The 13133-nt window shown below is 63.8% G+C and overlaps 1 protein-coding gene across 2 annotated transcripts; it reads left to right on the forward strand.

The window, feature by feature from the left end:
• The first annotated feature begins 1501 nt into the window (after positions 1-1501).
• C1QTNF12 (C1q and TNF related 12) lies at positions 1502-5597 on the forward strand. Of its 2 annotated transcripts, none has more exons than XM_070289243.1 (8): positions 1502-1915; positions 3664-3780; positions 3861-3945; positions 4032-4273; positions 4494-4602; positions 4851-4941; positions 5145-5223; positions 5398-5597. In XM_070289243.1, the coding sequence occupies exons 1-8, from the start codon at positions 1748-1750 to the stop codon at positions 5494-5496; spliced, it is 990 nt and encodes a 329-aa protein (XP_070145344.1). In that variant the 5' UTR covers positions 1502-1747; the 3' UTR covers positions 5497-5597. The 2 variants fall into 2 exon arrangements, with proteins under 2 accessions (XP_070145344.1, XP_069402125.1); XM_069546024.1 differs by having other exon boundaries at positions 1513-1915; positions 4032-4183.
• Positions 5598-13133: the final 7536 nt, after the last annotated feature.

A 13133-nucleotide genomic window follows, 5' to 3' on the forward strand; every position in this document is an offset into this window, starting at 1 on the left:
ACCTCCCCTGGGCAGTGGGTGGGCAACCCGATGGGGGCTGTAATAGGGGCTCCCAAGGTCCTGTCCTGTGTGGAGTTGTGTCCACTGTTGGATCAAGGTCAGCTGACCTGAGCCTCTTCCAGGGGGCAGTTGGTGGCTGTGGCCAGGAGGCGTGGACAACTCAAGAGCAGGCTCCCTCTGGTCTGGCCTCAGCCAGGAGGGCTGGGGCCTGTGGGGACTGCCAGAGGCTGGCACAGCTGGCGTGTCCACATGTTCCGGGCCAGCAGGACGCAAGTGCTCAGCCTAGAGAGGAGGAGTCTGTCTGGCAGTCCCTTCCTGCTGGGCCTTGGCCAAGGGCACATGGAGGCTTTAACTGGGCAGGTGCAGAGGGGCTTCTGTGGCGTGACCTTGAGACCGGGCTCGCCAGCTGGACACTTGAGAGAGCTAAGGCCCCACTGGTGAGCTCAGGATTCACTGAGACTGGCTGCTATTGTCTTGGGAGGTGAACACCTCTACCTGAGTAAGGAGCAGGACAGGTGTCCTTGGGCGGACACTCCTCACATCGTCCCCACCCAGCTTGTCTCTGAGGTGGTTCTACCTGAAGCTGCCAACCCTGCATGTGGCCCAGAGCTGGCTGTCTCCTGCCCACATTGTTCGTGCTGGACTTCTGCCAGCTGGTGTGGGGCGGGGTGAGGTCTGGAGGGGTCTTCCGTGCTGCCCCTGGGACAGGGAACCCCACCCTTTTCAAGTCTGGGTTGCAAGCAGCAGATTAGCCACAGCTCTGACCACACTTAGCCCCAGGTGGCACTAGCCAAGGGGCAGCTGGTGAAGGGGGATGGTCCTGGCTTAGGTGTTGAGCCCCCACCAGGGCCTTGTCAACACCACTTGGCCACAACTTCATGCTGCCTGCAGCTCGTAGGAAGGTAATGAGGGACCCCAGCTCTCCCTGGGACCTGCCCACTGTCACTTGCTCTCCATTGCCAGAGTGGCTCATCTGGCAGGGCACTGCCACTGGGGGCTCAGCTTTCTGCTGACCTCCATTGGGGGGATAGGCCTGGAGACTGGAGGGCCCAAGGGGCACAGCTGGGTGAAGGCAACCCCTCAGTGAGGGTTGGGCACGCCCAAGAGGAGGGGCAGATGTGGGCCATGCCTTTGCTTAGAGGTTGACTGGTCTCTTCCCTGCTAGCCCCACTGGTCCTTGGTGGAGGAACCCCCAGGGTTACCTAGGCTGGGACCAGCTGGGAGCCCTCCCAGGAGCAGGGCCACGGCCTGGGGCAGCAGGGCCAGAGGGACAAGGCTGTGAGGTCGTAGGAAGGGGCTATGAACCCCGATGGAGTGTGTCCCCGCCTGGGGTCACTGGGCTCTTCCCTGAAGTGGCTGGGTTGGGGAGTGCACAACCTCTGCCCTTGGGCAGCAGCTGTGTGGGAGGTGGGTGGTCTGTCGGTGGGGTTCCGCCCCCATCCACGCCCCCTGGCAGGCCCTGAAGCCTGGGAGGCTGAGGTTCTTCCCTTGTGAGCCCGCCCCCTTGGAGCCCGCCAGTCTTGAGGAGGAGGGGAGAGCGGGCGGCAGGGCACCGCTCACAAGGGAGTCTGCAGGGTCGGGGGCGCGTCCCTCACTAGCCCAGCTCATCCTGTGCAGACATGCACCAGTGGCAGTCAGGCGTCCCTCGGGGCTGCGCCCCCACGCTCAGACTCTGAGTGCCTCTGGTTGCCTGGGCTCAGCAGCATTGAGCCGCTGCAGGCTCCGGACCCGGCAGCTAGCAGCCAACATGCGCTGGGCCTGGGTGGCCGCCACAGTCCTCCTCTGGCCACAGCTCGCGTTCCTCGGGGGCAGCGGGGCCCGGCGGGAGCCCAAGAGGCCTCGGCAGTCCAGCCAGCGCCCCATAGCCCCCAGCGCCACCACACTGGGCAGCGAGGGGCTACTGGGCTTCCCCAAGGTATGCATGATCTGTTACGGGCCCACGTGGGCCATCCTCCAGCCCGCCTCCCCTGTCAGAGTCGGGTGGGACTTTGGGCAGGAACCATGACAGTATGGATCAGGGGACCCTCTCTGGGCCTGGGGAGGGAGTAGGGGGTAGAGGGGCTTCTGTGGGGGCTACATTGAGCCCACAGAAGCCTAAGGACTGTCATGCCCTGAGTAACCTGCTGCCCTGAGGTGAGACTGCAAACTGGGGAGGTGCTTTGGGCAGCTGGCTCAGACCCTCTGGTGGAATCTGGTGCTCCAACTCTGGCTTCTGGGGTGGCCAAGGCTAGCCCTGCCCTGACCCACGGCTGAGTAGCCAGCACCCCTAACGGCCTCTGGCATGGGGAGGGAGACCAGGTCCTGGGAGGCCCCTGGCTCCAGCCTACCCCCTGGCATCCCCTCTAAGAGAGCCTCTCATACCTGCTTCAGCCTTCAGTCTCCACCCTCTTGGACTGGGGCTCCCTGAGGGGGTCTCGGAGCTGACCCCGTCAGCAAGGGCCTGGTGGCTGCTGGACTTGAAGTGAAGCAGCGGTTGCTAGGCCAGGCCCCCTGCCAGCCCTTGAGCCTTTGATCCTGGCCTTAGCCTCCCGCAGGCGTCTCTATGGCGGCCAGCCCGGCTCCTCTCGGCCTACGCGCCCCATTGGAGCCTAAGGCCCCATATTCCAGCTGGGCAGGCTGAGGAGAGCAAGTACTCTGGCCCTGTTGCCAGGGGAGTGGGCTGCCAACAAGCTCTGGGAAAGCTGCTTGGGGGAGGATCCTTGGGGGCAGTTCCTGCTCTGCCTTGCCCCACCTGCCTGGGCTGTCCCTCTGGAGCCATGGCAAGGCAGTCAGGGGACAGACAAGGGCTGTCCCTGACCATGGCACCCCCACCCCAGGACAGCCGTCCGCAGGCATCAGGAGATCTGCTCTTCCTGCTGAGAGTGGGCTCCTGCTCCACCTGTCCCCCAGGTCACCCACCATGGCTCAGGTCTAAGGTGACCGGAGGAACAGGCAGACTGCAGAAGGGAGAAACCCTGGCCCTCCCAGCCCCCCACACCTGGTCAGGACCCCTTGGCCTGTCTGCCTGGACAGCTGGCTCTCCAGGAGTGGCCGGGGCTCCACTGGCCTCGTGGCAGTAGCTCTCCCCCGCCAGACCAGTGTCTGTTGCGCTCCTGGTCACTTTGTGGACCTCCCGTGTGAGACCTGGATACAGAGAGGGACCAACCCCCAGCTCGCACCCCCTCACTCAGCCCTGACTTTGGGGCTGGGTGTGCTCCTATCCCTCCCACTGCCCTGGTGCAGAAATGGGATATGAGAAATGTCTGGAGGGTCTGATCCTGGGCCGCCAGCTTGCACACCCAGCGCCCACTCTCCCCAGCCTCGCACGACTCTGGAAGACACTCCTGTCCACCATTGCCTGCCTCAGCCAGGTCGGACCTCTGTCGGGACAGGCAGGGCTGGCTCCATGTGCACACAGCCGTGCCCGTCTGCCTGGGCACAGGAAGCAGCAGGAAAGGCCATGCGAGTCCCAACACAGCAGCAGACCGCAGGCTTCTGGACATGGGTCCCTGGCCTGAGCCCCAGGGGAGCCCTGCGGTGCCCCGTTGCCATATTTCCTGTGTCTGCACTGAGTCCCACCCCAGCAGCCTGGGCCCTAAGATTCCTGTTGTTCTCCGAGGGTAGTGGGGCAGGACCCAGCAGGGCCTGGTGGTCAGTGTACAGCCTTGTCCTCTGACCCTTCAGCTGCCCGAGGCCTCAGGGCCTGAGTTCACAGATGCCCATGTGACATGGCTGAACTTTGTCCGGCGCCCTGATCATGGGCCCTCAAAGAAGCGGTGCCGAGGCCAGGACAAGAAATTGGTGAGCCCCCGGACCCAAGCCCAGGTTGGGGTGGCTATGAGTGCCCCCTCGGGAGCCTCATTTTCTCCTGCCTCCCCCAGCGAGGCCTCTCTGGCCCCCCCGGCCACCCCAGTGTGGAGGTCCCCCAGGAGTCTGCACTGCGGGAGTTCCAGGACATGCTGAAGGGTAGGCCCCCTCCACGCCCTCTCCTCCTGGGTTTGGGAGAGAGCCCCATGCTGCCGCGAGCCACACCTGCACCGTTGTCCCCACAGAGGCCACCGAGCATCGGTCCTTGGGGCTGCTGGGCCCTGTGTTGCCTGAGGGGATAGGCAGGCAGCTGGTGGCCGAGGCCTTCCACTGTCGGCTGAGGGGCCCAGTGCTGGTGGACAAGAAGACGCTGGTGGAACTGCAGGGCTTCCAGGCCGTGAGTGGGCATGGCGGTGGGCCCCACAGGACAGCAGGCCACAGTGGCCCTGGGGCAACCCTGGGCCTCCACACAGCGCCGAGGCTCGGGGTAGGGTGCGAGGAAGCCAGGGCAGAGGTGCCTTCCCTTGTGGGGCTTCTTGGGGCCCAGAGTCCTGGTGGGGACAGATGCACGGGTCACCCTTCTGTCCTGCCCACCTGGGGTCTGCTTGAGCTGAGGGCTGTTGGTTGCAGGCGCCCCCCTGCCCCAGGCTGGGTGTGGGATGTGAGGCTCCAGACTGCAGCTGCGTCCCCCTGATGTCCCACTCCAGCCTGCGGCCCAGGGTGCCTTCCTGCGGGGGTCTGGCCTGAGCCTGGCCTCCGGTCGGTTCACAGCCCCGGTGACTGCCATCTTCCAGTTTTCTGCCAGCCTGCATGTGGGTGAGCGGATCTGGCCAGGGTGTGGGTGGTGGGGAGGGGCTGGCCCTCCAGGTGGGCCCCAGTGTCACAGACCTCAGGCCTCAGTCCCATTGCAGGGACACCTCCTGTCTCAACCCTGCACCCACTGGGGACTGGACAGCCCTCATGCCCACCCTCCCCAGCCCACAGTGTTCCCCGAAGGCCCCCAGCCCCCTCCCCCTCTGCTCCGTCCTCCTTGTGGGCACTGCAGACCCGGCCTGTCTCCCCAGATCCCAGGGAGCTGCAGGGCAGGGTCCGGCCGAGGGCCCGGGACACAGTGCGGGTGCTGGTCTGCATTGAGTCCCTGTGCCATCGCTACATGTGAGTGGGCCCCCCAGGGGTCACTGGGGTGTCCTGAGGGGCAGGGGACCGCCTACTGCCTTGCCCACAGAGCGGGATTGCCCCGAACACAAAGTACTGTGGTGAGCCCTGAGGAGGGAGCATGCAGGTCTCTGGGCATCGACAGGGGTGCTCCCCCCATGGCCACTGTGTCCTGGCCCCTCATCCCTGGACCCCATGTTCAGGTCCCTGGAGGCCATCTCCAGCCTGGAGAGCAGTGGCAGTGTCTTCTCGATGCACGTGCAGGGGCTGCTCCAGCTGCAGGTGAGGCGGGGCCACTGGGGCGGGGGTCAGAGGACCACGGGCTGTGGGGTCCTGGACCTCTAAGCCTCAGCCTGGGCACTGCAAGTCCTGGGGAGGGGCCACCTGGTGGGCTGGGTGTTGACCGGAGAGCGGCTGGGCACCATGGGTGGTGACGTCCACTGTGGGTGTCTACAGGCTGGACAGTACACCTCCGTCTTCGTGGACAATGGCTCTGGGGCAGCTCTCACTGTGCAGAGCAGCTCCAGCTTCTCCGGCTTGCTCCTGGGCCCGTGAGGGATGGACAGGGCCTCAGAGAAGTCACCCTGCCGCCCCCACCCCTCTGCCCGCTGGTAGACCTGTGATCATAGCAATAAATAAAGGTCCCCCAGCCCCCACCGTCGCCTGGTCACTGGGACATCATGGGGAAGAGGCAGGGGACGGGGGGCAGAGTGGCCATGGGTATGGGTGAGGGCTTGGCCAGGGAGGTGGAGGCTCTGGCTATTCACCCTGGCAGCATGAGTGTGGCCCCCACAGCCCCTGCTTCTGTTAAGGGCCACGTTTACTCTGAGGACAAGGACAGCTGTCCATTCAAGCCGCCACTTGGCCCTGCCCATGACCTGGGGCTGCCCCTCAGCCAGCCCGGGGCCAGTCCCACCTCAGAGGGCAGCAGTCTGTGGACATTTGCAGGGCCATGGAGGACTCGAGGTTGGGGTGCAGGATGGTACATGTCGGGGCATTCAGGGTGAGGCAAGGTGCTCCAGGGGGGCCTGGGCCTGTGGGTGAACAGGGCCGCCAGCCCCCCGTATGAACCCCAGTGTCCTCAAATCCCCTCATTCCCTAAGAGAGCTGACTTCTCACCACCTTCTTGGCGGCTGCCACCCTGAGGTCTGGCCCCCACCACTCACGGCCCCAGCAAACTCAGACTGAAGAATGTAAATTGTAGTGAATCGTTCAGGCCTCTACAGAGCTACCGAGATACCATCTCTGCTTGGGCCCTGGGCCCCCAGCGGGTGGCCCCACGTGACCCGTCTGTATAAGCCTGGAGGGTGGGGGTGAGGGGGTGCTCAGCTCTGGAGTAGTGGGGCCCAGAGACCCATTTCTAAGGCTGCAGGGAAGAGTAGGGGCTCAGGGGCAGGGGTGGGGGGTGGGAGGATAGTGGGCAGATTACCAGCTGCTCCCCCGACCCTCCTGCAGCCCGCTGGGTAATGAGGCAGGAAAGCTCTGGTGCCGGGCAGGCGCCAGTCCCTGCAGCCACGGGCTTGGCCTCTGACCTGTCGTCCCCCGCCTCCCACCCAGTGGCAACAGGAGCCAGGGGTCTGGGGGTGGTTCTCAGCCTCATGGTGGCATGATCTGAGACGAGTGTATCCACCCCTGCAAGGGGGATGCGTGAGTGCCAAGCTGGGGTCTCTCTGCTGGGCGCGGGAGGAAAAGGGGGGAGGCCAGGGCCACTGCTCCACATCACTGAGGGCCTGTGTGGGCTCCGGAGCCCAGGCTTCCTGAGGCTGCCATCCGTCTGGAGTCCAGCTTGGCTGCAAGAACAGTCAGTGTTGCTGCCTGTGTACGGGGGACTCTGAGGCTGTGCCTGGCAGGATGCACGGCCAGACTCCTCCTTGTTCCCAGGGCTCTGCTGATAGTCCTTTGGCACCAAGCTGCCCTTGACCATCCTGCCTGGCCCTGAGGCTGAGGCTGTCCCTAAGGTTCTGGGGACCGGCATGTCTCCCAGTCAGGTCAGAGCCTGCTCCCTGCACCCTCCATTGTTATCTGGTTGGAGTGCAGACAGGAGATGGGCCTCTGGCTCCAGAGGCCTCTCAGATCCCTCACCCGACCTGGCCTGAGAGGGGGCAGGAATCGCCTCCTCACTTGGTCCTGTCATGGAGTTGTGATGACAGGGGTCGGCCCAGGCTCCGCTGGGGTGACAGGTGGGAGACAGGAGATGAAGAGAAGAGAGACAGACAAGACAGATGAGCCAGCTGCCCGGGGCTCCCTTGGGCAGGTGGCCAGGGCTGGCGCCCGACTCCACAGCCTCCCGGTCTGTCTCGTCTTCCTCCCAGCTTCTGCCCCTAATGGGAGGTCATTAACCACTTAGCTGTAATTCCCCCGGAATGTGCAGTCTCCAGCTGAGCCCCCAGGATGGCGCTGGGGGTATAGGAGCAAAGAAATGGGGGGCTGGTGTGGGCAGCAGTGGCTGTTATAGGCGCGTCTAGGCGCCTGAATGCGGAGGCAGGGGGTTCAGGCCCGCACTGGCACTTAAGGACGTATGCTGACCCCCCAGTGCAGATAAGGGGCCAGTTCAGGGTAAAGCCCCCATGAGACTCCACCCTGGACCCAGCTGCATCATCTGGTCTCAGCTCTACCATCTCCTGGAGCCAGACTCAAACTGGGGTGTTTGCTAAGCCTCCGAGCCTTGAAGGGGTTTGCAGGACCCTGGGCCCTGGGCCCTTTGGGTCACACCCACCCGGCCTGAACAGGGTCTCCTCAGGTGGGTTGCAGGAGCTGTTGCTACTCAGGGTAGGGGGCTCACTAGGGTCTAGGGTCTGGGGTGGGGGGCTGGGGGACAGGGCTTGTTTCTGGCCCAGACTGTGGTTTCCAAGCTGGGCTTTGGGATGGCCAGCACTGCACTGGGCAGCCTCAGCTTGAGCCCTGATCGAGCCCTGATCTAGAGCTGCAGGAGGTGCTGGGCTGACCTTGCTGGCCTTTCTAGGGCTCACTGCCCTCAATCTCCTCTGATCTGCCTGCAGCCAGAGCTGGGGACTGGCCTTGCCAGGCTCCTGGGATGGAGGACACTCCCTGAGCCCTGGGCCTAGGGCTGTAGCCAGCTTCCCTTGACCATCCCTCCTGGCCCTAAGGCTGAGGCTGTCCGTGAGGTTCTGGGGGCCAGTATATCTCCCAGTAGGGTCAGAGCCTGCTCCCAGCAGCCTCTGCTGTTATCTATCTGGCTGGAGTGCAGACAGGAAATGGGCCTCTGGCTTAGTAAAGTAGCAAGTTCTCTTGGGGGCTGGGAACAGTTGTGGCAGGAACTGGGAAAGACAGGGGTGGGCAGGCTAAGTGTTCCAGGCCCCACCCGCATGGTCCCCTCTGGGGGCTGCAGATGGGCCAGGGTAGGGGTGAGGCCTGTCCAAGAGCCGCCCAACTACCCGGGCCAGGGCTCCAGGGAAGGTGTGGCCCTTAGGGTGCAGCCAGGACACACTGGCCCCTTGGGGCTCTTTGTGGCCAGGGGCCCACCGTGGGTATGACATCTTCCCCTCAGGTTGGGCCTGGGCCGGGAGGGGGGCCTGTTCCAAGGGCCTCTTGGACTGCCTATCCTGACCAGAGCTCCCGTCCTCAGCCAGACTGGACCGCTGACTCCTGTGACCCCGGCCAAGGATCCAGAGTGCCCTGAGGGTGTGGGGGAGCTTCTTGGGGCCTGGGTGGATGTGTCCTCTGGGGGGCCCTGAACTTCCTCCTGGCCTGTGTGTACCTCGGCCTCCCAGGTTGACCCCAAATGTCCCAGTGCTGACTGTGACGGGGACTCTGTGGTCCAAGTGGAGCCCCGCCAAAGTCCCTAGTGTCTTTGTGGTGTGTCTGGGGGTCTCTGTGTGTCCCCCATCTCCGCTCAGGGTCCCCAATGTCTTTGTGGTGTGTCTGGGGGTCTCTGTGTGTCCCCCATCTCCACCCAGGGTCCCCGCTGTCTGTGTGGTGTGTCTGGAGGTCTCTGTGTGTCCCCCATCTCTGCCCAGGGTCCCCACTGTCTGTGTGGTGTGTCTGGGGGTCTCTGTGTGTCCTTCATCTCTGCCCTGGGGCTTAGGCTTTCTTGCCTGAGCTGGAATCACTGGGCCCCCAGGGGTGAATGCAGAGTTGGTATCCAGGCGCCGGTGGCCTGAGCCCCTGGCCAGGCAGTCCCTGGGCTCAGGTCGTTGGTACAGTCAGGGTTCTTGGCACTGGGAGAACTACTGGCATTGTCCAGCTCTGGAGGCTGTTGTTCTGACACTTGGGCTGGTGACCACACCATCATTGATCCCGGGTGGGGAGGGATCAGTTTCCTGGAACCTGAACCTGGACTCCCTGGATGAATAGGGACTCTGGGTGAAGGGAGAGGGGTTCCAGACCCCCAACCTGGGGCAGAAGCTCTTCAGGGGCTGTAGGGAGCCTTATCTCATCTGAGGTCCCAAGCTGGCACTCAAGTGGTCTGACCTGGGACCTGGCTGTGCCCCCAGGCCCTTGCTCAGTGGGTGCTGGGGGGCTGTGTTCACTGACTGGGCTTGGCCACGTGCCTTCTGGGCTCCACGTTCAGGCCACTCCAACCCCACCCTTGGTCCTGGAGGTGCTCAGTCTTGACCTGACTGATCCAGGAGCTGATACAGAAGCTGAGGCCTCCAGCAGCCTGGGGTCTCCCCCAGTTCAGCCCTTGGAGCTGGGTCAAGATAGGCTGGGGAGCCCACCTGGCTGGCTACTGGGCACACCCTCCCCCTTGACCCATGTCCACGTCTATGCCCACCACCTCGATCAGCATGCCTGCCCCTTGGTGCATCTGAGGGTGTGTCAGATAGCGCCCATGGTGCTGGGGCTGGGGGCTGAGGGCCTCTGAGGGTGCGTCTGATGGCGCACACAATGTATGGGGGGATGGGAGGGTGGGGGCACGGGGACAAAAGACCTTTGTTCTGGAGGATTTGGATGCAACCTGCTCTAAGGCAGTGACTCACAGGCTCCTCTGGTGTGATAACATTGGTATTGCAACAGCTGGTGTGTCACACACACCTGGGGTGGTGGCCAGGCCAGCCTAGATGGCCACCTGTGCCCACACCCCTCCAAGGGCCTGGGTGTGTGAGATCAGAACTGAACAGGAACGGGTGCTACCTGAAGCGAAGTGGCCCTGCTCCAGGCCCTGCAGCGGGATCAGCCTGGCCTTCACTCTGGAGGCTGCCGGTCCCTCCTCTGGGGCCTGAGGGGCAGACTGGGATCTGTCTGGGACTCTGCGAGGCACCACATGGGCAGTGGTGGCAGGGGTGCAGCAGCCCCTCGGGGATTGGGCTGCTGAGACCCTCAGACGCCACTGGAGGGAGGGACAGAGCTCAGGTTTCTTTCTTCTTGGATCACCAGGCTGGGTCAGGCCCTGGGTCAGCAGGAGGTGGGCGCTGGACCGAGACCTGCCCTGGCGCCCGTCCTGTGGGCAGGGCCATAGAGGTTTAGTGTTTAAGGGACAGAGTCAACCCCCGTCTAGGCTCCCACGGCCACCATGGCTCCGGGTTCCTCCCCAGCCTTGAGCATCGCCCAGCAGAGCCCTGTCTGGTGGACACTGCCAACCCCAGGGGCTGTGGGCAGGGGAAGTGCCAGGACCTAGGGTCAGGGGCGATGGGGCACCAGCTGTGAGCCCAGGGCATGGTGTGGTGAGGAGGGTCCCTCTGCCCCTCAGCCAAGGCTGGCTCTCCTGGGGGCAGCAAGGGCAGATCTCGTCAGTCAGTGGGGCTCAGTGGACCCGGCCATGCCTGCCAGTGCTTGGACTGGGGGGTGTACCTATGTGCAGTCTTCTGACCTGGGTGACTAAGGCTGACATCCAGAGGGAGGTTGGGCCCTAGCCCAGGTCGGAGTGTCCTTGGGGTCCCTGCCCCAGCCTCATAGGAACTGCTTACCTTTCCTGATTTCACTCATTCCCTGAGTCCTGTTCAGGGGCCCCAGCAGCTGGGAGGGGCATCAGCGGAGATTCAGCTATTGGCTGATTTCCTCCAGAGCTGGGCCCTGGGCAGAGCTGGTGCTACAGCCACGGTTCATGGGATGGGCACGAGGCCACGAGCAGGGTCTCACTGGTCACTGTGGCCTGAGCAGGGGTCTGGGCTGGCAGTCTCCCCCTCGCCTCCCGCTCTCTTCCCGTCACCCTTCTGGTGGGCTCCAAGACTGGGGAGGCTCAGGGTCATCAGGAAGGGTGGGGAAAGTTCCAGGGATCCCTGGCAGAGGAGGGAACCTGGGGACCCCAGTCGGGGGGTGGCTGGCGTCAGGGCTGAGGAGGGTTCTCCTGGCTACAGTGTGGCGGTGGTGAGTAGTACCTCCTCTGCTAGCGGTAAGGCTCTGTAAGGGTGGGAGGGTCTGGGCGGGTGGGGAGTGGAGGGCTTAGAGCCAGTACTGTCATCCACAAATGGAGGAGGGTGCTGGGGGCCAGTTGGGGGAGGGGACAGGGAGAGCTGGGGGGCGTGGAGGGGGGGTTGATGCACACTTTCTGTGAGACCAGAACAGAGGGTGCGGTCTGGGGGGCCCAGGCTGGCCTTGGTGGGTGCCTGCAGAGGCCAGGTGATAGGTGAGCAGTCTTCCAGCTCCCAGGGCTGTGGGGACCGTGACCCCCAGGGGAGACCCAGGCCTAGGAGGCGGGGTGGATGGTGGCTTTTCACCTGCTTCTTGGACTCAGAGTGGGAGAGAGATGTCGGCTTAGCCCAGAGTGTGTTTCTAGGGAGAGAAACCAGCCCACACCCCTCGTCATGCCCCTGGACCAGAGTGCAAGCATCAAGCAGCAACTGGATGCGGTCTTGACTCTGGGTTCTCTGATGTTGGAGGCCCCTTGGGGGACTGGGCACCTGCTGCGCTTTAGGCCTGTCTGCAGCAGCTGCTGTGGGCTCCCTGGGCCCTGGATAGGCAAGAGTCAGTGGTCTCATGATGTGAATGTGTGCTTGGGGTGGAGGGCCTGAGACAAGGGTTGCCTGCCCCTGTGAGACCTGTAGATACTGGGTAGGGGACCAAGGGATGCAGGGAATGTGGGCCCAGGCAGAAGAGGCGCAGTCCATGGGGACCCCAGTGTGGTTGCCGTAGGCCACGTGCTCCCACCCTGGAGCCTGGATGTTGGAAGCCTGCCCCCAGATGGCTGGGTCTGTGCTGAGCCCTGGGAGGTGGTGAGATTGGGCCCAGCCAGCAGCTGAGCGGTCTCAGGTGTCTGTCCTGGAGTGCGCAGATGAAATCCAGGGCTCAGCAGACTCTGCGACTAGCGGTGGCGCTCCTGGCAGCCTCCTTGGACTCTGCCTTCTCCTCCCGGAGCCTCTGCTTCCTCTTCCTATGAGGACACAGTTATTCTGCAGTAGGCCCCCTGCCGCCCTCACCTTGGTTACACTTGCCAAGACCCTACTTCCCACTCAGGCCACTCCCAGGTCCTTGGGCTGGGACTTGAACCCATCTTCTGTGGATGCAGTGCAGACAAGCGTGGGATCGTCCCCCCCACCCCGACCCCCCGCCACCAACCACACACTGAAGCGGACAGGTGAAGGTCTGAGGGGGCGGGACACATCCTAGGAAGACCACTGGGGAGGCCAGGGTAGCCACCTAGGCCCCTCCCAAGGACCCAGCGTGCCCGGCAGCACCAGCTCTGCCTCTGTGCTGATGTCTTTCTAACAGCAGGGCCCAGCACACAGCAGGTGAAGAGCTCCTGGTTCCCAGGATGGCTCACTCCTGGGACAGCTCACTCCCAGGATGGCCAGGGAAGGCTTGAAACCAGTGGGAGCAGTTGTGGGTGGTTTCGACAGCAACCCCCGCCCCCCTCAACCGAGGATGAGGAAATGACATTCAAGTGAATCAGGGCTGGCGAGGGCTTGGGGCAGGAGTGAGCCTGGTGTGGAGGGTGGAGGAGGCTGCAGCCAGGAGCCCAGGAAAGGGGCCTGAGTGTGGGGTTGCCGAGGGACAGGCAGCAGGGCCAAGCACAGCCCTGATGTGCTAGCTCAGGCTGCAGGGCAGTGGCCGTGGGTCCTCAGGTGCCCTGCTGGCTTCTCCTATTACAGATTTTTTTTCCACTTGCTGGGTGCACAGCACAGTGTGCAGGATCTTAGTTTCCCTACTGGTGGTGGAACCCGAGCCCCCTGCAGTGGAAGCGCAGTCTTAACACTGGACCAGGCAAGTCCCAGTGCTGGCTTCTCCTACTCCAAGTGTAGGCTGGGCTGGTCCTACACTCTGGACAGGCCCCCGGCAGCCCCACAGCCCAGTGG

The sequence above is a fragment of the Ovis canadensis genome, chromosome 12 (assembly GCF_042477335.2).
Source record: "Ovis canadensis isolate MfBH-ARS-UI-01 breed Bighorn chromosome 12, ARS-UI_OviCan_v2, whole genome shotgun sequence".
In the NCBI taxonomy this organism is placed as follows: Eukaryota; Metazoa; Chordata; class Mammalia; order Artiodactyla; family Bovidae; genus Ovis; species Ovis canadensis.

What these genes read in the sequence shown, in the direction of transcription:
- C1QTNF12 (XM_070289243.1), top strand. Translation starts at nt 1,748, where the DNA reads ATGCGCTGGGCCTGGGTGGCCGCCACAGTCCTCCTCTGGCCACAGCTC. An exon ending in ACACAGCGCCGAGGCTCGGG is followed by an intron (nt 4,274 to 4,493) that starts GTAGGGTGCGAG and finishes GTCCCACTCCAG; the next exon opens with CCTGCGGCCCAGGGTGCCTT. An exon ending in TTCTGCCAGCCTGCATGTGG is followed by an intron (nt 4,603 to 4,850) that starts GTGAGCGGATCT and finishes CTGTCTCCCCAG; the next exon opens with ATCCCAGGGAGCTGCAGGGC.